Below are 24,029 nucleotides of genomic sequence, written 5' to 3'. Positions count from 1 at the left end.
GTCTTTTCATATTTTTGCAAGGCTGTATGGACATATATATATTTTTTTTTTACTGCAAAAAAAAACTCAAGTCACTGTTCCTAATTGCTCTGCAGCTGATGCCAATTGTCCCAATGAAGTGAGTGCATTTAAGAAGAAGCAACACAAACATCACACTTGTTTCAGTCATGCTGCTTCTTCTTCATTTGCTGTTTTTGGCACTGATGACGCCATCAAGAAGTCATCGAGGTAAGAGGAGCCCTGTGCTCGCTGCTCACTTCATTAGCTTCACGCTCACAGAAAAGGTCAGATACTAATGAAATGAACGAGGAAACAATAATGATTTTCACACACGGTATCTTCAGCAAGCACCAATGCAGACAGTAGCCAGTTTGGCTTTAAATTGAAATCAAAAGTAAAATTTTGTAGGGAAAAAGATATTTGTTTGCACTATTATCTTATTGGAGGCCATCAGAATTGCGTATTGTCCCTGTTCAATATAAATTTCAAATTTGATACATGAAGTAAAAGTCATTTGCTGCAGCTTGTATTTGATTTCAAACTCTTTGCTTACAGTTCAAAGATGAAGTGCAAATGAATTTTTAAAAAGTGGACTACAACAGAACTGTACTTGAGTATAAAATATGATGGACATGAAAATTTCAAAATGGACTGAATTAAAAAAAAAAAGAAAGCAAGTTCAAATAGGTGGTAAGCATAGCAACAAGCTTCATTGTAAAGTTTGACTGTATTTCTTGTTTTGAATGTTGCTAATTCAGTGACTATTCCACTACGCCACACTTTGAGAATCATGGTGAAATTGATAACACTTAAGCCTTCTGTGCCAAAGCAGAAACTAGGTTACAGCAATGAGTAAATGCTATAAAGGGCAGGCCAGCATTTTTGAGCTCATCAGAGATTGGAATTGTTGTTCTAATTGTGACCTCACTGGCACTAATATTATTTAACTGCAGAGGACAAAGGAGATTTATTTTGTTGTTGTACATGTTGATGCTGCACAGTTTAACTCGTGAGTTTGCTCACTCTTATCTTTTGCAACCCCCTGTATGTATACATTTTCAAGGCCTTCCTCTACACATCCTGGGCCAATGGACCTTCTCCGAGGAGAACGCTCAGGACGATGAACTCGATGAGCTTTACAGAAAGTCCTCCGAAGACTACTTGATGCTGATGATGCCCGAGAGCACACTGGGGACCGACGGCGTCACTCTACTACAGGACGACGAGAACCTAATGACTACTACGAGAAAACCGTTGCTTCTGAAGGCTCGAGGTGAGGTCACTGTGCCTTTTTAAAATTTTTCGGCGTGCTCGCTAACTAGTTTACGTTGTTGTTGGGATGATTCAGATGAGAAAAGAGCAGGATCGGCAGTGTGGAAGGTGGCTGTGGTGGTGGCCATCCTGCTGGTGTCCGTAGCGGGATGTGTGAGCGCGGCCTACTATCTGTGTGTCTGGAGAGGTGGCCGCATTCATTATCAACCTCACAAAGTGGAGGCTTGAGTCAATAAAAATGGACTGTGACATCAGCTGGCATCACTATGACCTGCATAATTTTCATGTATCAGTTAAGAGCAGTACGCCGTTGAGGAAAATTGTATTGTTACAGAAACGAGAGTTCATTGACCCCTGGTCATTTTGTTCGTTTGTTCCTGACCCATCTGCGATAGACTATAAATATGGATAAATTAAAATCCCCCTCACGTGCTTTATTTTAGTTTATTTTTACAGGGACAATGTACAATTAAAAGGAATTGGACCAGAGTTGGCTAAAAGCTAATTTGCATCTGTTGTACGACCATGGACTACAATAAATGCAGCACAAGAACAGAAGGCAGTCAAAATTTGGTTTATTTTAAAAGGGGATTGTAACACAAATATTTGCAATATGTGTTATTAAAAGTGAAGACAATTTGAAGTTTGGTTATTTTAGTCGGAAACATGAAGGCGACGCACATGATTTGCTTTCGCGGGCGGAATAAAATGATGTGGCGGCCCGGATCTGGCCGGCGGGCATCTCATTTGATCAAGTCTCGTGCTAATTTACAGTTCTGGAAGTAAAACTATATAAGCTTTATCTAAGTAAGGTAATAGAAAGAGGATTATTCTTGTAATTCCAAACTTGGTGCAGGCACCAGAGTAAAAATGTAAGCAAATGCATGTACATAATACAATCTACAAACTTGGTGCAGCCACCAGCTACTGTATCCCTCGACTTTTTAAATGTATTAAAATATTTGTTTTTGTTTTTGTTCTGGGTGTTCCAGTTGTTTGGGGCACAACATTTGAAAAGAACGACCGACAGCAGTTTGGACTTTGGGGGACGAAGCGGTTAATAAAAGTGCTGAAAGGCAGTGTGGGGGTGGTGCAATGCAGAAAGGGAAGCTAGGGTAATAGACTGCAGTAAACATATTTAAAATATGATATAAAACAAAGTATGCCAAAAGCTCTAAGAATTATTTTTTTAACTTTATTTAAAATGTTTTAATAAAGCAAACTACGGTTAATTTTGATTTATTTTTGGAATGAGCTGCTCCATCTGCCCCTTTTTGAAACCTCAAATGCGGCAGAGTGATACTTGAGCACAAAGTTCGCTCAGGCCTTTTATCAATTCATGGATTGTCAAACTTTGCAAACCCTTGTCATTCACTATAATGACCAGTAGAGGTCCTTGTTCTTCTTATTTTGTACATAACACAAAGTGTCAGGAAATGCACAGCAGGTTCCAAACTTAAACATACGTTTTTATTTTTTTTTTGCTTTAAGAATAGGTTTAAAATCGAAGCTACATACAAAAGGTGTTCCCCTAATTTCCTAAATGTATCGCTTTTTTGCTGATTGTCTGATTGTATTTTTTTTTTTCTACAATGGTAGTAAATGAATCCACAGGTGAAGTGAGACATTTCAAATCAGCGAAGGAGATTCCCATCAAGCCCACCACGACATGTACGAGTCCCCCTTTTAAGCAATATCAGGTGGCATTGGGGGGAGCTGATGAATTGAATTAACCCCCCCCCCACACACACACACACACTTGTGATAGATGGGCCTGTTCACAGGGGGCTGCAAAATGGAGCCATTGTTCATGTGTCACTCCGATTGCCACGTCCATTCTGATTGGTGCCTGCCTGGCGAAGGCCACAAGTGGACGAAAGACCTCCCTCTCTCCTCATTCTTCTTGTCTCATGTCCTTTTTTTCTTCCTTTCTTTTCTCTCCCAGTTCTTCTGTTGCAACTCTGTTTTCCATGAAGCGAGATGCAAAGAAAGAAGCCTTCACTTGGGACAAACACAAGTAAATGTCTTTTTTTTTTCTTTTTTTCTTTTCTTCCTTCTTTGGTGCTTTATTCTATATTCACACAAATGTCAATGTGAACCTCTCAAGGGAAATCAAATATCATTCATAAATACTTTTTTTGGGTACCCACTGGGTTACAAGTGTTTACAAAAGGGTGACGTTGACTGAATTGGGTCAAAATGTCATCGGAGTCGGCCCATAAAAATACATGATGATAAAAGGTGATGATAGATGTGACTTAGTAGACATGAATTTGAATAAGGTCGGGAATTGTGGTGACAGATGCTATTGTATCTGCGTTAATTTTATTTAATCACGCTTCAATTATGACATCATGGACACAGCATTATATTCTAACATGTAAAATGTTTTTAAAAGCTTCACATATTTCAATGTAAAATAGTTGCTATTTCTCTAGATCACAACTTTGAATTACGTGACCATGTAAACATTGCAATGCATCATACTAAAACTTATTTCACTGTCAAAATAAACTAAATACAGTACTTAAAAATTGCTTCAATATGAAATATTTCTTTAGTTATTAGTTAAATCACGATTTATCACGATGAGAACATAAATGGATTACACCTAATTGTTTAAAAGCTACTTTAATAATATAAAAATAATTGCAAAACATACAAGACTATAATTAAAACAAAATAATGATTTACTTCAAGGTAAAAATATATTTTTTAAATTATTCATCTATGATCGTAGAAATGGACACCTTACAAATCTATTTAAAAAAATACTTTAGTAACGGAGATTAAGATTTCTGCCCGACAGGGACAATACATCAGAAACAAGCAGATGAAAGACATTTCCTGGAAAAGGTACAATAATGTAACAGGACAAAAACCTTGAGATATTAAAATGTTTGCAAACAATATACAAAAATTTGGTAATTATAACAAAATAAATACAAAACATCTAATTATATATTTTTTAAAATATGCCAGGGTTATTTTTCTTGGCTTTTCTAGAATGTCAGTTTTAAGTGCCATCAATTGCAAAATGTGTGTGGAAGAAAGTCTTGCGCAAAAAATGTTTAAATATACATTTAAGTAAATAGTAATATATTATAAAATATACAGAAATTATACACAGTACAACAAACCAGAAAAAAAAGTAAAAAAAAAAAAACAAAACATTCCAGCCTCTAAAGTAATTGAAAACGATCTGACACAATCATTAGTTCTGGTCAATTAATAGTAATTGTATTATGCCATAGTTGTGGTTACTACATCGCTCTCCTCAGACGGATACAAACAAGTAAATACACACACACAGTCACTCACACAATGAGCCCCCCCCACCCCACTCCATGTGCCGCCACACTTTGAGTGAAGGACCATGTTTGCGGAAAGGCCACTCTGAGGGCACTAACTGAAATGTTTAACGCTCGCCAGTGGATTTATGGAGGTCAGCACAAGGCTACGTTTTGAAAAGGAGAAGACAAGGCTATACCTTTGGATTGATTTCCATGAATGACTTCATGCTCAGGGGGAGGAGGGGCACAAGAAGAGCATCCTGCTACATTAAACGACAGCACAAAGAAAACGTAGCAGGTCGACGCAAGAAGAAATGAGGGCACGATGGCGTCAGTGAGCATTCTGCTAATAAATATGTGTCTGCCACAGAGAAAAGAGTGAGCTGACGCGTGCAGGGTTGGGCTTTTATGGTGATTTGATGGACTACTTTGCACAGGAGAAGGGTGAAATTGCCACTTCAAAAATGTGTATTGCTGCTTTGTTTGTTCTGTGACCACACTTGTATCTTAAACCATCTTTCCCCATTGAAATGAATGGAAAGGCTATTAATCGATTCCACGCCCCCCCCCCCCCCCCAAAAAAAAAAAAAACCAACAATCTTTTTTTTTTTTTTAACAAGTAAAAATCTCAATCTATGTTGTACTTTATAAAACATCAAATAGAAACAATTAGGTGACACAATGCAAGCTTTTAACAACTCAAGGCATTAACAAGCCTCCCGGTATGCTCGGCAACACTCCGACAAGTTGGGGCAACATTGACGTGACGCCCTGTCACAAGTCAGGCCTTCAAAATAAAAGCACTCCAATATAATACGTTTGCACGTGGTGGCTTATTTAGCAGTCACTTTTAATAAACAAGCACAAAATAGTTTCGTGTGACAGCTAAATAAGCCACCCTGGAGCCAAGGAAAGTGTGGGGAAACTGTTATTATACTGGCAAACTTTTATTCTGAAGGCCTGACTTTTGACAGGATGTTATGCCAATGCTGCGCTAACTTGTCCAAGGTTTGCCTAGCAGACTGGAGAGGCTTGTTATATAGCCTTACTGGAGTTGTTAATAAAAGTCTGTATTGTGGAATACGCCTTGCCATCTGTTGAACCCGTTTTATATCATTTACAATATGCTTTGGATTAACATGACACAATTTTTTTTTTGTATGAAAAACCGAACAGGTGTAAGAAAACTGGGACAAAATTTGGATGAAAAAAATAGTCAAATTGAATTATATGAAAACAGAAGTACCAATGTAGTTCCTTGGACCAACCGTTCAAATTAGACAAGGCATTGGTGAGTTTTTCAGTGAATAGGTGAGGATAGGTTCCACAAAAAAAACAAACAGGTGAATTTGCAAATGGTCAACCATGAATGAGCGGGGGGGGGCTTACCGTAATTCTGGATCCAAAAGCATGTCGCAGAAATGTTATTAGGACACTTGTGAACTGTTTCAAATAGTGGGGGGGGAAAAGGCTATTTTTATGCATCTCGTTAAAATTTCTGATCATTTGACCGAGAATTGGCAATGCTATTTGACCACAAAATGATCCCCTTGTATTGAGATGAAAATAAAAGCTCAGAAACTGGGAGATTACATGATTCATATCACCAGTGTTATTAGATTAATTTTGCCAATCACGGAGCCGCAATCTGGGAAGTGAGCGATGCCTTGAAAACAGCAACATGACAGTTCTTTATCATGATTTGATGCTTGATGGTTGTCATACAGCTCGGTGCTCTCTCTCTTTCTCTCGCTCTTTGTACGATGAATTAGAGGGAACACGAAAACGGAGCAGACCTTCACCAATACATAATGTATGAGCAGCTCCAAGGCTCCCGCTGAATTCTGTTCAGGTGGCATCAGAGGGTGCAGCCGAGCGGAAATGCAGGCCGGTCACTTAGTGCACGCCGTGTGTGGTAATCTCTCCACACGGAAACTCGGACAATGTCACTCCGCTCGCACGGTGAAAATGTGCCGTACGAGCAGGTTGCCGCAGCGCGTCCAGAGGCCTCCCGCTAACCTTCAGGCAAACCGCTCTGCACGTTTCCAAGACAGTATTTGCAATGGAAATGAAATCTATATTTCGGTTTCAGGCTGGATTTAATGGTCACAGTTGATGTCGATGGTTAACTTGAACCCATGTGGCATCTGCACAATAGCGTAGTTACGTGAGAAAATAGCAGGGGTAGGTAGCGACATGTCAGGAAAACTGCAATACAGTCAACCCCTGAAAATCTTGATTAAAAAGTGATCATATAAAACGTTTTGGGATATTTTCCCCCTCCCACACACTTGAAACACATTTAAAATCACTAAAAACACTTGAAAATCTTCCTTTGCATGTTTTCTTTTTTTTTTTTTGACTATTCTCCAAGTAAGAGGCACAGCGTGCTTGCTTCAAGCTGTTTATTTCGTCACTCCCTGTCGGTTTACTTTCAAACTGATGCATAAAACAAAAGAGAATTAAATGTTGTATACTGTATTTAATGAATGAAAAAAAATCAGCCTCACCCTCAATAAAGGCCCTAATAGATATCAAGTGCATGCGGCAGTTGCATAAATATATACACTGTGTCACTATATGAGGAAATACGGTAATACAGCTCAGAAATGTGAATTGCTTGTGTTCAATCATGAACGTAGCCTGCGTTTTTGGGGTATGTGGGAAACGACCCCCTGGAGACGCCTTAATTTTAAGTGTTGAATCCTTTTGATTAGCTACGTTGGGTTTAGCGTCAGTGATCATTATTTCTGAATTAAAAATAAATAACAGTTCATTGTAAAGGCATTCTATAGTGTATTATCGTATCACACAAGTTTTACTAGGATGGGGGTTGGCAGTTAAAATATTTGTTACGCCACAAATCACGCAGACAGAAGAATGCCTTCCTGTGTGCGCCATGAATGTAATGCGTCGTCTAGCTGCCCTACCACACCCTCTGGGAGCCATGATTCATTTCCCATGCACTAGTCGTACATACAAATGACAAATTGGAGCTAAAGAATTGACTCGATGAGACGCAATATAATCGCACTGAGCGCCTCTGTTATTATTATTTTCTTTTTTTCTCAGGAGGGCTTTAAAGTGACTTTTTGTCACACCAAAGCACGTTGTGTGTGTGTGTGTAGCGTGTTGTGTCGTGTCGTGGTTTGTTGTTGAGGAGTGCACGCCGTGACATCTGGGTTGATTCACTCTGGCAGCGTTGTGTCGTGATGGGGCTCGTGCGGCATATTGATTTCGGCGTGACTTGGAGATGTCTTTGTAATCTGACTACACAGATGGTAAATGTCTCCAATAGAAGAAGAAGAATGCAGGATGGAGTTTGTTGTTATGTTTATATGTTTGTTGTGTTATGGTGGCCACAGAAAAGTGTCAAAATATTGACACTTTAGTACATGAAAAATTAGTTGTATTAATTTGTAATTAATAAGTAATAAGTAATTTGGGGTGTACTCACCTTTGTTGCTAGCTGCTGTGAGTTGAGTTATTTTGAAGATAAATGATACAATTAAAATGGAATTATTTTATTATCATATAAATAAATACTTGAAAATATTTTATGTATACATTTTAACTGTATATCTATCGATCGATCGATCTATCTATCGCAAAATCTCGTGGAGCTTGAGCACAAATGTTTGCCTACCCCTCACTTAACGTCACATGACTTTTTATTTTTTTTATTTTATTATAATTTTTTTTTTGCAAAAGCAAAACGTGCCCAGAACGAACTAACTAATGATGTCAGTTTAGCACCTAATTCTACTGGATGTGGCGGCACACTACAACAGTGATTCCCAATCAGTGTGCCGTGGGAAATCATCAAAATTGTACTTAACCGCTCAAAGAATTATTAATTTACCAGAAATAATGTATGTATCTTTGTTCCTCTATCTATGGCAGTGAGGCAGAGTGACAGACAGAACAAATAAATGCTCTTCTATTAGATATGTGTCTTTGCTCCATAAAGGTTGGAAATCACTGCACTACAGCCCCCTGGCCCCGAAAGCAAAGGCGTCATTGTATAAGGGTCAGAATACAGAAGCCAGACAGGAATGTCAAATAGTGAGGGGGCTGACCAAAAGCAAGGAGAAGTGTACCCGAGAAAACACAAACAATGAACTTCGGCCGTTCTAATTGAAAAAACAACAACAACAAAAACAGCAAAGTTGAAACCTGCAGACGTTCCTGTGATTTAAAGTCTCTCTCTCACTCTGCCACTACTATAACTTTGCTGGGTGCCATGATGGATGAGACGGTGTCAGGCCATGTTCATTATAATGCACACCATCTATTCTCCTCAGCCACACTCTGCCGCGCTCCAGGAAATGCCAGCGAGGTAGTACCGCTCGTGCACTTGCACAAAGAGGAGAGAAGCCCTCATCTGATATCACGGCCAGACTTCGCTGCTTTGTTTTGCTGTTGTGTTAGCTTAGCGCCCAGTGAGCCATCAATCACGGATGAAGATACCCACTTGGATAACTTCTGTGTGTGTGTGTGTAGGGGGTGGAGGGACTGTATGACTGATGACCCCCCTACAGTGTCCACGCAGCCATATTCCCTTGAAATATGCTCGTCCTGAATCATTAATGAGCACTCCCGCAGTTAACGTTGTGCGAAAACATGACAAGAAACACAGAACGCTTCCCACATCAATGTGATCGTCTCATCCAGCTGCAAGAAACATCAAATACTCACATGAAACCCCTTTTGGAACTGATTCATACATTTGTCAACATCTTTTTCAATTTTTCAAATGTGAGAGACTCCGCACGTAACGAGGAAAGCAGGTGTACAGCAAACCTCTGCAAATATGTGATTCACGATTTATGAATTCACCTTTTTATGCTCCCCCGCCCCCAAAACGCCCTAAACTGCCACAAGATGGCGACAAAGCCCTGTCTGCTAGGAAAGAAGTACATTGTTTATTTTATTTATTTATTTTTTTTAAATTTGTGTTGAAGTGATCAATCTTGACTGAGAAACTAACATCTTTGTATGTCAGGGAGGAGCTAAGTTTAGCCTGGGTTGCTAGCAGAGGGAGCAGCACAATGGCCGTTGTATTGAAGCAAAAAAGAAAAAAAAAAGTAATATAAATTGAAGTATGTCCGTATTGTATGTTTTTATATTGTACAATATAAAGTGCCATATTTCTTATTAAAAATGTTTTTTTGGGTTGCTGGAATGGATTAATGGCATTGAAGGAGGAAAAAATATTTGCGATAGGACTGTTTTGCGTTATAAGCGTGGTCACGGAACAAATTAAACTTGTATCTCAAGGTGCCATTGCATATTTTCTAGATACAAATACAGTGTATGAGAGGGGGGGGAATTACTGTACCTATTTCCCCCTACACACACACTGTATATAAACTTGCAACATATGGAAACAGATTTATTCAAACTGATCTGAATCTCATCTATCACCAGGACACCAAGCGCACTTAACTGTGTGTGCGAGTAGCTTCTTCTTCTTTATTTTTATAAAGCCTTTAAGGGTCTATTGGAAAAAAAAAAAAAAAAAAAAAGGTTATCCAAATGACTTCTGGATCATTCCTGGAGCAGAGGGATCAATAACCGCCAGGCTAAGTCCCCTGCTCATCCATCTGATGCTTATCTTTCCCCAGTAGCGAGAGGAGGAATCTGCGGACTTTAAGGCTCTCTTTTCTCCCTCTGTGGCACCATGCAACAACATTGTCCTCTCATGCATGAGGCGGCGTTAAATGATTCATGTCAAAACTGCACCAGTATCATCGGACACGTTCGCCATATCACTGGGGAAGCGAGTCTGTTTCTCCCAGTTAGTACCGTGGCACCAAAGTAAGGAATGGCCTATAAATAGCTCGGCTAGATTTACACATAAAGGTAACATCTCGCTCGAGCAGAAAGGATGGAGCATCAGGGGGTTGGGAGGAAGCTATTAATTATAAAGGAGAAATCAAACTGCTGCCATGTTGTGTGTGACTGCTCGGAGGGTTTAGATGTGGCTGGACTGCTTGTCAAAAGTGTCTGGAAAATAATGTAAATATCCCAAAGTGTCATCTTAGGAAATAAGAGTTGCGACACGCTCAAATGTCGCTTGATCCGCTCCCCGCTTTTAAATGATTGTCACTTAAAATCGGATTTGAAGATCTCCTATAGTCGAGTCAAGCCTGTCTCGCTTGTCACTCTCTATGACTAATTTAAAGGCTCTACATGCAGACATAAAAACAATCCCCGGCATAGCAGCTTGATCATTTCCATTTGTACATATGCATGAAGAAAAGACTAACATGACATACGAACACAGAGGGATTCAACTGCGAAGGTTTTTAATAATCAGCCTATAGCTCGGCTTAATTGATGTGAGCTAATAGTCGGAAACATCAGAGCCGTCTCATTGCATCAGAATACAAACACGACGACTGTAAAACAGTATGATAAGTGCTCCTAATAAATGATTAATTAGGGCGCACATATTGGATGGGATGACTCCTTTCCGTCAGGAAAACTGCTCGTTTGTTGTTTCATTCACAATGCAAATTACAGATCATTTCACGTGAAAATCCCATTAGATTTAATTGGCGACTTGTAAAACCGTCCGCAAGTTGACGCTAGATTGAGTTTACCTGCAAAAGGATGCTTCAGTGTCACATTTTTCAAGTCATAAAACCAGATGCAATCACAATCGACATCAAATTGACACGGTGGAAATGTTAGACTATTTATGATATTTATACTTTCCTCTTGACATATTTAAGTGCAGTGGAAAACTCAAAAGGCTCTAGCTTGTCTCCGCTGTCCGTATCAGTAAATTCATATCAACATATTTATCATGACTTAAAAAAAGTGCAAAGTTTAGCACTTTAGGGAGAGTTAATATACATACAGTGGCTCTAAAAAGTCTACACACCCCAAGTTTTTGTGATATAAAAAAAGTGAGACGAAGACAAAACATCTCCAAACTTTTCCCGCCATTAACGTGACCTATAACCTGTACAACATATATATATATATATATATATATATATATAGTACTTTTTACAGATTAAAATGATAATTTTACCAGAATAAAATTATAGTATATATTTTCAAAACACAAGCTAAACTACTGTTCAGCCCCCAAAATATATTTTCAAGATTAAAGTCATAATCAAAAGAGAACAAAGTTGAATAAAAAATTTGATGAATTAATAAAAATAAACAGCTGGAATAATATGGTTGCACAGGTGTGCACACCCTCTTATAACTGGGTATGTGGCTGCGTTGAGAATGAACCAATCACATTCAAACTCATGTTGAATGGGGCTCGGGTAATTATGTAATGCCTTGGAAGTTTGTTTGTTTCCTTTTTGTATGTTTTCAAGATTTTTTTTTTATATATAAACAAACACAATTAGTAAATATTCAGGATAAAGCCTTCATTTTAAGACAAATGTATATTTGAGACAAAAAAATGTTTAAGGTCATAGATTTAGAATAGTCGTTTTTAGATTAAAGGTTGTGACATTATGAGCAAAAAGCTGTTTTATTTTAAGTTAAGTTATTTTCTAAAAAGAAGTTGCATAATTTCGAGATTAACATTGTTACATTATGAGAATACATTTGTATATTTTCAAAATTAAATTAGTAATATTTTGAGAATAAAGTTGCATATTTCAAAGAATGAAGAATGAGTCATAGTTCCCCCCAAATAATCACAATTTTACAAGACTCAAGTCTTCCAATTTTATAAAGAAAAGCTATCATATTTTTATATATTAAAATTGTAATATTACAAGAAGTCATATATTTTCAAGAAAAAAAGCATATTGTCTCGATTAAATGAGTAATAATGTAAGAATAAAGTGGCATTTTTTCAGAGACCCCAAGTCACATTTTTGTGATTAAATCGCAGTTTTACGAGAATAACATTTTTATAATCGGGCAAAAGAGTGGAATGTTTTTTAGATACAAATTCAGATTGCTTTTAGATAAAAATGTATATATTTTCCAGAATATGCAAATGCTCTACAATATGTAGTTCTGTAGTCTATATAAATATATATATGTGTATATACATATTTTTAAATGTGTATATTTTTCAAAAAAATGCATTTTTCAGAGAAAAATGCATATTTCGCGACACATATTTTGCGACACACACGCAGAAGATATCCAGACTCGCTTCCCCATATTTTAATCTCAATATTAGTATAGTATATAGCCCTAATACTCATTCGTACATAGGTGCATTTATTATAATAAATGATGAATTATTCTTATTGTTATTAACCTACATTCACTTCACTGTCCTCCCTCCTCCCTGATGTACAATTACAATATTGCCAATATGGTCGCATTCACATAAAGACACCACTCCAAATATATGATATTATTATTATGACTAATAATGGAGTACGGTAGGTGACGGACACACAGTGTGTCTTTGCAGCTGTGCGAGATGTAATCCCACACTTTGATCACGTGGGTCGCATGGGTGGGTGTCGGGCGGGGGTGACCGTGGGGTGGTGGAGATGTTGGGTGGGGTGGGGGGGCTTGGTCAAATGGGAAAGGCGAGTCTCTTGTTGTGCGACGACCGCCATTACATTGCCGCGCGTAAAAAGGGGGAGGGGGGAGGGGGGGGATTGTGTTTGGATGTTACGTTGCACGAGCGTGCGCGCGCAGACCCCACGGACGACCCCCCCCCCCCCCCACTCCCCTCCCCACTCCACACCAGCGCTTCTTATTTACCAACCTCAATGACATGATCACACACATAGCGAGGACTGCAAATCCGCCGCGCGAGAGCGAGCATTTTTTTTTTACGCACGCGCGCGCACAATAAAACGTGCAAGAAATCGGTGCCTTTTTTTTTTTTTTCTTCCTTCTTTTCTTTGCGTGCTCCATATGCACGTGCACGAGAGGACGTGTCGTAATGATAGAAAACTGAAAGGAAGGAAGGATTTTTTTTCTTCTTCTTCACACACGCACAGAAGGCTGCTTGTCTCTTTCCTGCCGCTGGAATAGTTTCTCTCCTCCTTCGGACGATCGTGGATTGTGCCCCACTTTTGCCCCCCAAGGGAGGGTCGAGGGGACGCGAGGAAACGCCGTTTGGGATTGTTGTTGTTTGTTTGTTTGTTTTGGGTTGCCCCCCCAGCCCCCCCAAGAGAATCTTCATCGGTTTCCTGAATCGAGAAGCAACAGAGGGATTAAAACATTCCTGGCCGGGTTACATTGTGCGCCGTGCTAAGAAAGGCGGCTATAAATAGCCCCTGCGCGATTCTCGTCAACTATCACAAGTGGTGCATGGGATCGTGAAGAATCACACGCGTGTAAAAACCCTACTCTACTATACCCTACCCCCCCCCCGGTTCAAGAAGTTTATTTAATTTTTTAATTTGAAATTTTTTTTTTGGGGGGGGGGGGGGGCGGTGTGTGCGTTCGTCGCTGCGTTCGCAGCCATGGATTATTATTATTATTATTCCGATGATCACTATGATGTTCGTCTCAGGCTGATCTTCTCCAAATGGCGTGGATGTGCCCGCCTGACCTGGATTGGAATCGTGTTCTGATTCCCCCCCCCCCCCGGCGCGTGGATTATTTTGACCATGGGCTCATCGTGCACTTCTTCGTCTCCTTCTTCGCTGTGAATCCGCCCCAGCATTATTTGCTTCTCTTATTCATCTTGGACCTCTTGTGAGGTTTCGAGCCTTTTTTCTTTTCTTTTTTTTTTTTTTTTTTTTTTTTGGGGTGTGTGCTTGTGTGGAGTGGACCCCCACTTCAGGGACGGGACCCCCACTGTGTGTGTCAGCCCCTTGGTGCGCGGGGGGTTGATGTAGGATTTCGACATGCCCAACGCTGAGGAGCCAAAGCTGGGAGCATTATGACGACAACGACGAACTGGGTGGCGAACGGGGCAAGCCTTGAGGACTGCCACTCCAACATCTTCTCCCTGGTAGGACACATCAACCATGCATCGCTTCTGCACACAAACTTACACTATATTTGTCTCTACTGCAAAGGATCGGGTTTAGTTTTTACTCCTAATGCAAAATCATTTGAAACCCGGTGGTGTTTTGTTCCTGTTATCGCCTCCGGTACCCTCGGAAATGCAACTACAGCGCAGGGAAACAGTAATGTTTATATACAATACAGAGCTGATTATACGTGAATATCAATGAATAAGACAAAATAGATTTGACAGCTCGCTTCATCGGCTCCTGGCTACAGCCCTGAAAAACACAAGTTTCACATATTGTAGAGGTGAAAATAATTGCACAACTCTCCAAATAATTTGACACCCTACGTAATGTTGGTGCCCCTTCCCTTTGCACGGCCCCTGGTATCTCAGAAAACAGTAGATTTATATAGAATGCAGAGCTGAAGCATAAATCAAAGAATCATTTGACACCTCACGTCATGATCTCTACTCCCGTTTCATTTGGATTAGAGTTATGACTTGAACAATATTTTCATTGCTGTGATTGTAGCACACACAGCACTGCATCATACTGAGGGGTATTGACGAATATTTTGACTGCACGGCGGGGATAAACAGAAGCATACTCTATACATGTCTTCAATGCAAATGGATTGGTGTAGTTTTATATGCAACACAAAAGCTGAACATAAATGCATCAATCCAAAAAATAATTTGACATTTCACGCCATGGTGTCCTAGGGGGGGCTGCCCCTTTCCTTCGTATGGCCCAAAGATGCTTTCAAGTGATGCGAACTGGACAGCACGAGGCAGCCAGCTCTTAAGGCTCAGTTTTGATGGGCCGACAGGTTCAACCAAATGTAGATTTTTCTTTGTATTTTTTTGTTCTATATAAGGTACTGTATCATACTCAGGGGTCTTAATTGCTATTCTGGTTTTACGAGGGAGGTGAACAAAATTGCACTATATGCATGTCTTCAATGCAAATGGCTAGACAGTATTAGGTAGACTATGTTGTGATGGTCCGAGAGGTGTTAATTAAACAAAATGTTTATAGTTGGCATTGTAGAACAATACTGCAGCATACTTAGGGGTGTTAATTAATATTCTGGTTGCACAATGGGGATAAGCAAAATTACACTGTATTCATCTTTAATGCAAATGGATTGGTTTAGTTTATATATATATATACAAAGGTGAACAAATGCATCAATAATAATAAAAAAAAAACAACAACAACACTTTATGACATGGAGTCCTGGGGGTGCCCCTTTATATGGCCCATGGTAATGCAGAAATGTAGCCGGTCACAAATGATACGTACTGGACAGTAAGAGGGAGCCTGGATATTAAGGCTCAGTTTTGATAGACTGACAGGTGTTCATTAAACAATGTTTTTTTTTTTTTTTTTTGTGTGTGGGGGGGGGGGGGGGGGTAGAACACCACTGCATCATACTGAGGGGTGTCTCTAATATTTTGTATTTACTTCTAGAAATTACATTATTTGGTCACATTAGGTCCAAGTGGTTCAACTATATATATAATGTGTGGTTTCTAATATTGTGACCCACTTATTACAAAAAGGCAAATAACATATTATACTTGATAGAATGCAGTTCTACACCACTGTAAACCACATTCATAAACATGTTGTTAAATCAATAATGCACAGGCACATTTAGCACCACAGGAGGGGCAATATGTTCATTATAGTCGAAGATCCTCATCAATAAATAATAGTACACTTTCAAAAAAAAAAAGAGCTTGTCAGGTTAAAACCAGTTATAATGGAGCAAAACACACCTCTTAATGATGTACATGTAGTTGTATCGTGCTGCTCCAAACACTTCACTCTGCTCTGTAGGTAAGCATTATCTAAGCTCACGTGGAGGGTGAAGATCACCTCCACAGCATCATCCCCCTTTTAAATAATCATTTCAGTCTACAATGCTGAGCAGCGCCTGCCTCTCAAATATTTCTCCCAGGCATAATGATTTCCTCATCTTCAATATTGTAATGTGTCAAGCTACACAAACGGCTTACCAGCTCATAAATCCGAGGATCGTGCGAGCTGAGGAGCAAGTCGAAAGCTTTTTACTCCTCCTCCTCCTCCCAGATAAAAGCTGATAAAATGTTAATGTTGCCCTCTCAAAGATTGGCTGATAGGAATTTTTTGACAGGCGGCGACACGCACAGCGGATACGGTTTGGGGTGAGATTTGGTGACTTTGTCGGGAGGCGGGTGTTGTGTTTGGCAGGTTTCGACACCCCCTTGCAAAGAAAGAAGCGGCGCGCTAACTGTCCTGCTCCCTGAGGGCAGCCAAGTGGAAAGGCATGCAGTAGACTGGAGTCCAATGCTTTGGCTCCAGAAAACAACACCGAGGCCCCGAGGATGATCTCTCATCCTGCGAGTCCCAACTGAGCTGCGACGTGAGCGGTCGTTGCCGTGCGTTTCGGTCGGTGACCGTCCAAGTCGTAGCGGTCGTCAAAAGTCGACAATGCTTTGGTGTCAGGAGGTCTTGCGGCTCCCAATGCGGTGATAACATCTCTCTGAAGGCTTCTCCGTCATGACTAAGCCTTCATTCGCTCGCCACTATTTGCGAGACTTGTTCGCACCTGCAGCACCAGTGCGAGAGCTCCATCTATTGATCTATTGGAAATGGACAACTTTTTTCTTGAAAACGTACAACTTGATTCACGTAATACTCCGTTTTTAATCTAAAAGAAAATCGTTAATCCCAAACCTACGTTTTTTTCACTAAAAAAATGAACATTCTTCTTCTAATATTATGACTTTAATCTAAGCCCCCCCAACTCATTGTCTTGAAAGTATACAACTTTATTCTTGTGATATTATGATTTAAAACTCAATCAAGTTGTACGTTTTCAAGAAAAAAAGTTGTATTATGATTGAAAACTATTCCTACTTTAACTATTGTTGTAATATTACGATTTGAATATTAAAACAAATCGACAACTTTAATCTTAAATCAGATTCTTTTTTTCTGTAAAAGGTATGATTTTATTCTCACATTACGATTTTATTCATAATATTATGACTTCCTTCTAAAAAAAATACTATTTAAAAAATATACTTTATTCTTGGTAAATTATGATTTTAACTTTTCCAAATATACAACTTTACTCTTGAAATATTATGACTTTAATCTAAATATAAAATATTTATTACGATTATTAATATTATAATATTATTACAATTTTAATAACAAAAGAAAAGTAGGAACCAAATATCCAAATATTTTCTTGAAAATCTACAATTTTATTCTCATAAATTGAGGTTTTATTATCAAAAATCTACAATTTTAACGGTAATTTAAAAAAATTGACAACCTTTTTTCCCAAAAAGGTACAATGACTTTTATCTGGAAAAAAATACTTTTTTATCTTGAAAATACACAACTTTAGAAATGTATTTGCATAATAGGACAATTTAGATTTTCAAAAACACATATACAACTTTAATCTCAGAAATATGCAACTTTATTTTCACAATACTACGACTTTTATCCCCCCAAAATCTATGACGTTAATCTAAAAATGTAGACAAAAACCTATGACTCCTTAATACTCTATTATGACTTTACAGAATAACTAAAAAAAAATCTATAGTTTATTTACTCAAAGATATCCCACTTTATTTGCATAATATATTGACTAAAAAAAATATACAACTGAAATATACAACCCGTCTATCTATCTATCTATCTATCTATCTGAAAGGCGTAATTTTTACTAATTTTATTTTTGCGTTTGGTGGAGGTAATAAGGCTGCTAGTGCTTTACTATTGTATAGTTTATTACTGTAGTTGTATTTTAAAATAGTGTGAACTACAATGTATCATATTAGTAGTAGTAGTACATATTACTAATGCTTTATTAATGAAGTAATGCTTTTTATTATATTAAGCCCCGCTTCTAACATACATGTTACCTTATTTAGTCCCACTGGTTGGGCGCAGTTTAACAGTACAAGCACAATAGTAAACATGCGTGTAAGTGTCAATCAAAATAGAGCGTTGTCACCATCCAGTAGATGTGGTTGCAAGATTCAATTGTGTAATTTTAATTTAGGCAAGTGATGCAGCGCTTACAGACAAATGATACCGTGACGGCTGTGTTATAAAGAAATTTACCAGAAGTTCAATCTGACGCTGGCTCACATGTGATTTAGCTGTGGTCATTTCCTGCCTTTTTCTGTTTGTGGTGCAATCATTTGTACATTTGCTATTGTTTGTTCATCTCACGAAAATATTATTTTTCAAAGACAATTGTTCACCTCGCGAGACAATAAAGAATTTTTCTCTTCTACAGTGGTACTAAAGTAGATAATGCACTTAAGTAGAATTTTCAGGTATCTACTTATCTATTTTTCTTGCAGTTTTTTTACTTTTACTCCCTAAATTTACTTCCTATTGATCACTTTGTCAAAATAGGCTTGTTACTGTGATCAACATCAGCGGATGACGAAATAATGTAAATAAAGACATAAATAGAGAGATGTAAAGTTAACGGCAGTTGAGCTCTTGACTGATCTTGGAAAGGCGGAAAAAACAGAAAGCGCAGTGACATGGAGGAACGTGAACCAGGGAGCATAAACGATCATTGCGCAACAGATTCGGACAACCAAGATATTCCCCCTTCTGGCCTTATTTAAGAGATTTAAAAAAAATAAAATAATAATTTATGTTGGCTACAAGGAATCGTTGCAAATGTGTTGTCTTGTGCCAGCTGAAAAAAAAATGAAAATGAAAAAATTCTCTGTCTAATCTGAAGAAAAAAAAACCCCTCACCAGTAAGGTGCATTTTATTCATTTATCGTTGGTTATTTTAACATTTTTTTGTTATTCACTTCACAATGTTAGCAAAACTTTGGGAACACGTTTTGATGGCATAAAAGTCGAGCAAATGCCGACTGACTTTTGCACAAGCGATTCTAAAACGGCCAATCATAATGAACGGCATGCGACTATGAAATTGCGCAGTCGTGATATATAGTCACAGAGAATGCGTATCCAGCTTTGACAAAATAGCAGCGTTAGCGATACTAAGGTTAAACATCTAACCTGCAATTCCATTGCAACATGCTGCCAATTATTATTTTTTTTTGTCTTGAGTTTTTTGTCACATTTCTGTTATACATTACTCGTGCACTCACTGTAGTAGTCTCGCCATGCTGCGCTATTTGCATATCTGTTGTTGTTGACCAATACTGGCCACTCGTGCCCGAGTAGCATCTGCGCCACTTGCACACTGATTGAGAAGTATCTGCAACATTTGCACAATCGACATTGTCCCAGATTATCGCACTACTAGTCACTTTAAACTGTATACACTCCTTGAAGTCTCGACGCCCTTTGCACAATGGTCATTGCACCGGACTATTGCTATATTAGTCATTCAAATTGCTAGAGGACTCTGCATCTTTTTGCACAATTGTCAAAAAAAAACAGTACCGGCATTACCAGATTACTAGCAACCTTTTATTGTGTTTATGTCTCAAAAGTGTTCTCCGTCAATTGGCTGTCTGTTGTCGTACGAGTGCGGCTCCAACTGCCGGAGACAAATTCCTCGTGTGTTTCTCGGACATATTTGGCAAAGTAAAGATGATTCTGATGACTTATTCGTGATATTATAACGCTAAATGTTATAGAGGTTTGAAGTTTCCTGGGGGGAATATATAATCAATTAAAAATCAAAAAGAGGTGATAAACGTACCTGTCGAGCAGAAATGCTGAGTCTTACTATGCCCATTTTTATTTTGTTTTTTTTTTGGGGGCGGGGGGGGGATTTTCCATATGTGGATGTTCCACTGTAGTTTTTTTTCTCTTTTAAAATACACATAAGTGTGCGAGTACTTTTGCCAATTCGGTTTAAATGTGTAAAAATAGTGGAGTCGGCCTCTTAAATATGAACTGGGCATTAGTTGACCTATGTTGGAATATTAAAAAAAAGGTCTTTGCTAAGCAGTGTGACAACCTGTTTTACTGCATTCCTCCATGCGCTAACCTTGTGTCTCACACTGATTTACCGCTTGTAACTGCAACTTGCATCATTATCATAAAAAAAAGAAGGAAGTAGAGCGAAAAGAAGAGGAATATGTGATTGGCCTTTACAAGGCGCAGTTGCTGTCGTGAGCTGTCCATCAGCGACGTCACGCTCTGGGATCAACACACACACATATCGAAAATCAACTGTCTTGTGTGTCTGTGATTATCCATCTGTGACGGCACACAAACGAGTCCCGTGTAGGATGTGAGCTGGTGACGGAGGAGGGGAATGGGTGGGGGAATGTTTTTTTTTTTTTTTTTTTTTTTTTGCTCTAACACAGAGGAAAAGAGCGCGAGCGAGAGAGAGAGGCTGAGGAACTGCAGTGGAATCTGTTTTCATTTTAGGAAAGTATTATGACTGATGTGCATTTCCTGACTGCTGGCCTCAGCCCCCGTTTGTGCGAGAGAGTCGGACGGATGGAGAGAAAATTAAAGAGCGAGAGAGCATAATGAGAGAGGGAGAGAGAACAGTCATCTGGCTGTTGACATGTGCAGCTTATTGTAACAGTGACTCAAGCTAAGCAAAGGCGGAGGCTATAAAAAAAAAGAGCAACACACAGGAAGCCTCCACTGTGCTCTTTGTACATTCACCGGCCACTAAATTAGGCACACCTGCACGATCTAATGCAGTGTTTCCCAACCGTTACTGAGCCAAGGCGCACATTTTAGAATGGAAAAATCTTGCGACACACCACCAAACAAACAAAAAAATACATAAAAAAATCATAGTTACTGTATGTACGGCGGTATTTGTGTTGGATGGGTGCCTTTAAGGGGCGTGGCCATGTGAGTGACTTCTGAGTCATGGCCTCTCTGAGTGTTCTCATTTTGACTTGTTTGTCTTGTCTCGTTCAGTGTGCATCAGCGACTGTAGCTCCTTGCCCACATGCGAGGGCATTACAGTGACAGTGGACCCTCGCTATTCGCGGGGGTTAGCGACCGAGACCGACCGCGAGTAGCGAATTTCTGCGAATAGTGAGGGGTTCACCCAATTACTTATATTGATAGTTTAAACCATAAATACCAAAATCTATGATCCCCCAAAAACACTCATAGCATGCTCATAGCATTTATAATGCTTAGAAACATAATTCATTCACATAATTCTCTTTTGTTTTGTTTAGTTTTCCAGTATTACTTATGCGCCATCTAGTGGCATTTTGGTGGCATGCATATATGTTGAACTGAGGGTAGGCGCTTCATTTAATCAGGCCATAGCCATGTCTAATTCAAAATGTGATTTGCTGCCATCTAGTAGGATCTATAGGCAATTAAAACCTTTTTGGGTGGGCGTCAATTACTTATGGATTTTTGTTATTCGCAGCACGGCTTGGTCCCTCTCCCCCGAGGATAGCGGGGGCTCGCTGTATACATTTCTAAACAGCGAGTCATCAGACCGAAAGGAGCGCTGGACTTTAAAGGTTACACGGTATTATCGTTTTTAGATACAGCACTTGTCTTGGTTCTCACTACATGTGCAAGTGGTCATAATACTGTGGCCCTGTGACGTCCGCTCCCAGGAGACAACCTTCAAACAGTCGTCGCACAACACACACATCAACGTAACGGAGATTGAAAGCACCCACACGGCCACGCAAACATGCAGTATGTATCTCATATTGGAAACACACTAAATCTGCCAGCCACACTTGCACATGCACATGCACGCAGTATATATGTTTTATGGACTTGATGTGTGTGTGTGCGCTGTGAAAACATCCCCGCCAAGGACGCCGGCTTGTGCAAACACAGGTAGAATGCAGACTCTTTAATTAGAGGACGTCTTGTGTTCCCCCTCAACGGGCGAGGAGTGCACCACTGGTAATTAAAGTGTCCTCAAGTGGAGGTCTAATGTGATCAACTAAGAGGCGCTCATTAGCGCAAACTGTATTCCAATAGAGATCCCGCCTTTATAATAATGATGTGATGGTCCGGCCTGGAAATAAAGTGCTAAGCTATGCAGCTGTGGGAGCGCCATTAAGCGCGGCGTCTTGATTAATGGTGGACGAGGCGGGGCGCCATGTAAGGAGACGCAGGTGATCGGGAGCGGTGTCTTTTTTAGCACAGGGCTGTTTGTGTTTGCATTTTTTATTAATAGGACTCTCACGCCTAAGCACCGGTGAAATTTCGAGTCCGTCAAGTGGACGTACAAGTGAGTGTTCAATAGGTCGCGGGAGGGGTGGGGTGGGAGCAGTGGCCGACAGCAGCTTCTGTGTGAGTGCTCATTGTGTTTATGCGTTTTACTGTTCTCCCGTCGTTCAATAAACGGCTGGAAAGTTTATTGGCGACTGTGACTCTCCTTTCCCGCATGTAAGGGCATCACAGTAAGTAGCGGAGCTGCGACCGATGAACTGCGAAATACTGTAGCTTATTTTAGTATTTTATTATAATATTATTGATTAATATGCTTAACAACCTTCACAACCAAAACCTTGCCCCGATGCAACCGGAGTGAGAAGGGTGGAAAGTGAAGATAATTTGTAACGGTTCTTGTATCTGCACATTTATTAAAAGTCTCTATAAAATTGTATGGGTTCCTGCTCAGTGAATGCCACGCCAACGTTTTAATTTTATTTATCAGGTTTGGAGTTTGGGTGTACTTATACTTATAAACAATGAAGAAAAAAAACCCATATAATTTCCCTCTAAGGGATTATATATTGTATGAAAAATACAAAGTAATTCAATAAAAAATGAAATGTGTGATCAAAACAATACCGTCACAACTATAGACTGGTTGGGACTCAATTGCAGGGCACGCATAGAGAAACAACAATCATTCACAATCACGTGCATCTATTTACAGTCTTTAATTATTCTAAAATGACCTTTAGTGAGACAAAATAGTTCAACTACATGAAAGCAAGTGAAAATACCAATGACGACGACATAGCGGGACCGTGACAGGTGAACTGCAGTTGAGTGGGAGGATTGCCGAATTTCGGAATTCCTAATTGTATAGCCATCATTTTAAAGTCTGTCGTTTGAGAGCTGACCCAAAAGCCATGGCGGCATCCTCTAACTAAGGACAGAACCAGTCCAGCTTTTCCGGCACAACCTCCTGCCCGCCACTCTTCTCCAGCACCTCCATCTGGTCACTTCCCGCCGCTCCCCCCACCCGGCCAGCCCCCCGGCTCTGTTGACAGCCAGCGTCAGCTTCACCCTGAGTGCCTGTGGTGGTGCCTCCCACTAATCTGCCCCTGTCACTGCTACCGGAGCCCCTTGTCATCACAGTGGGACTTGACCCCAGCTACTACTGACTCACAGTGGTGGGAAGTAACAGTAAAGTACAAATACTTCGCTACTGTACTTAAGAAGACTTTTACTTGACTTTTTTTTACTCCTAACAATTGAAAACAGATACAGTGGTGCCTTGAGATACAAGGCGTGGTCCGGGCAATTTTAATTTTTTTTGTTTTAACTTGCAAGCGCAAACTTGAGATACGAGCACTGTATTGTGGCAGAAAAGTCGGGTCACTTCACAATAAGCGGCAGT

At 39.6% G+C, this 24,029-nt stretch overlaps 1 protein-coding gene across 2 annotated transcripts in view; it reads left to right on the top strand.

Moving 5' to 3' along the window:
- The first annotated feature begins 13,272 nt into the window (after positions 1–13,272).
- Positions 13,273–24,029, top strand: part of LOC133490234 (mediator of RNA polymerase II transcription subunit 13-like) — a 104,413-nt gene continuing 93,656 nt past the window's right edge. Inside the window, exon 1 of one of the 2 annotated variants that reach the window (XM_061800040.1) lies at positions 13,273–14,481. In XM_061800040.1, coding sequence (XP_061656024.1) covers positions 14,410–14,481 — 72 coding nt within the window. In that variant the 5' untranslated portion in view covers positions 13,273–14,409. The remainder of the gene's footprint in view (positions 14,482–24,029) is intronic. The other variant, XM_061800039.1, reaches the window with a different exon arrangement.

Source organism: Phyllopteryx taeniolatus, chromosome 15 (assembly GCF_024500385.1).
Source record: "Phyllopteryx taeniolatus isolate TA_2022b chromosome 15, UOR_Ptae_1.2, whole genome shotgun sequence".
NCBI classification, from domain to species: Eukaryota; Metazoa; Chordata; class Actinopteri; order Syngnathiformes; family Syngnathidae; genus Phyllopteryx; species Phyllopteryx taeniolatus.
Note: the sequence above shows the minus strand (reverse complement) of the source record. Positions and strands in the feature narration are given on the sequence as shown.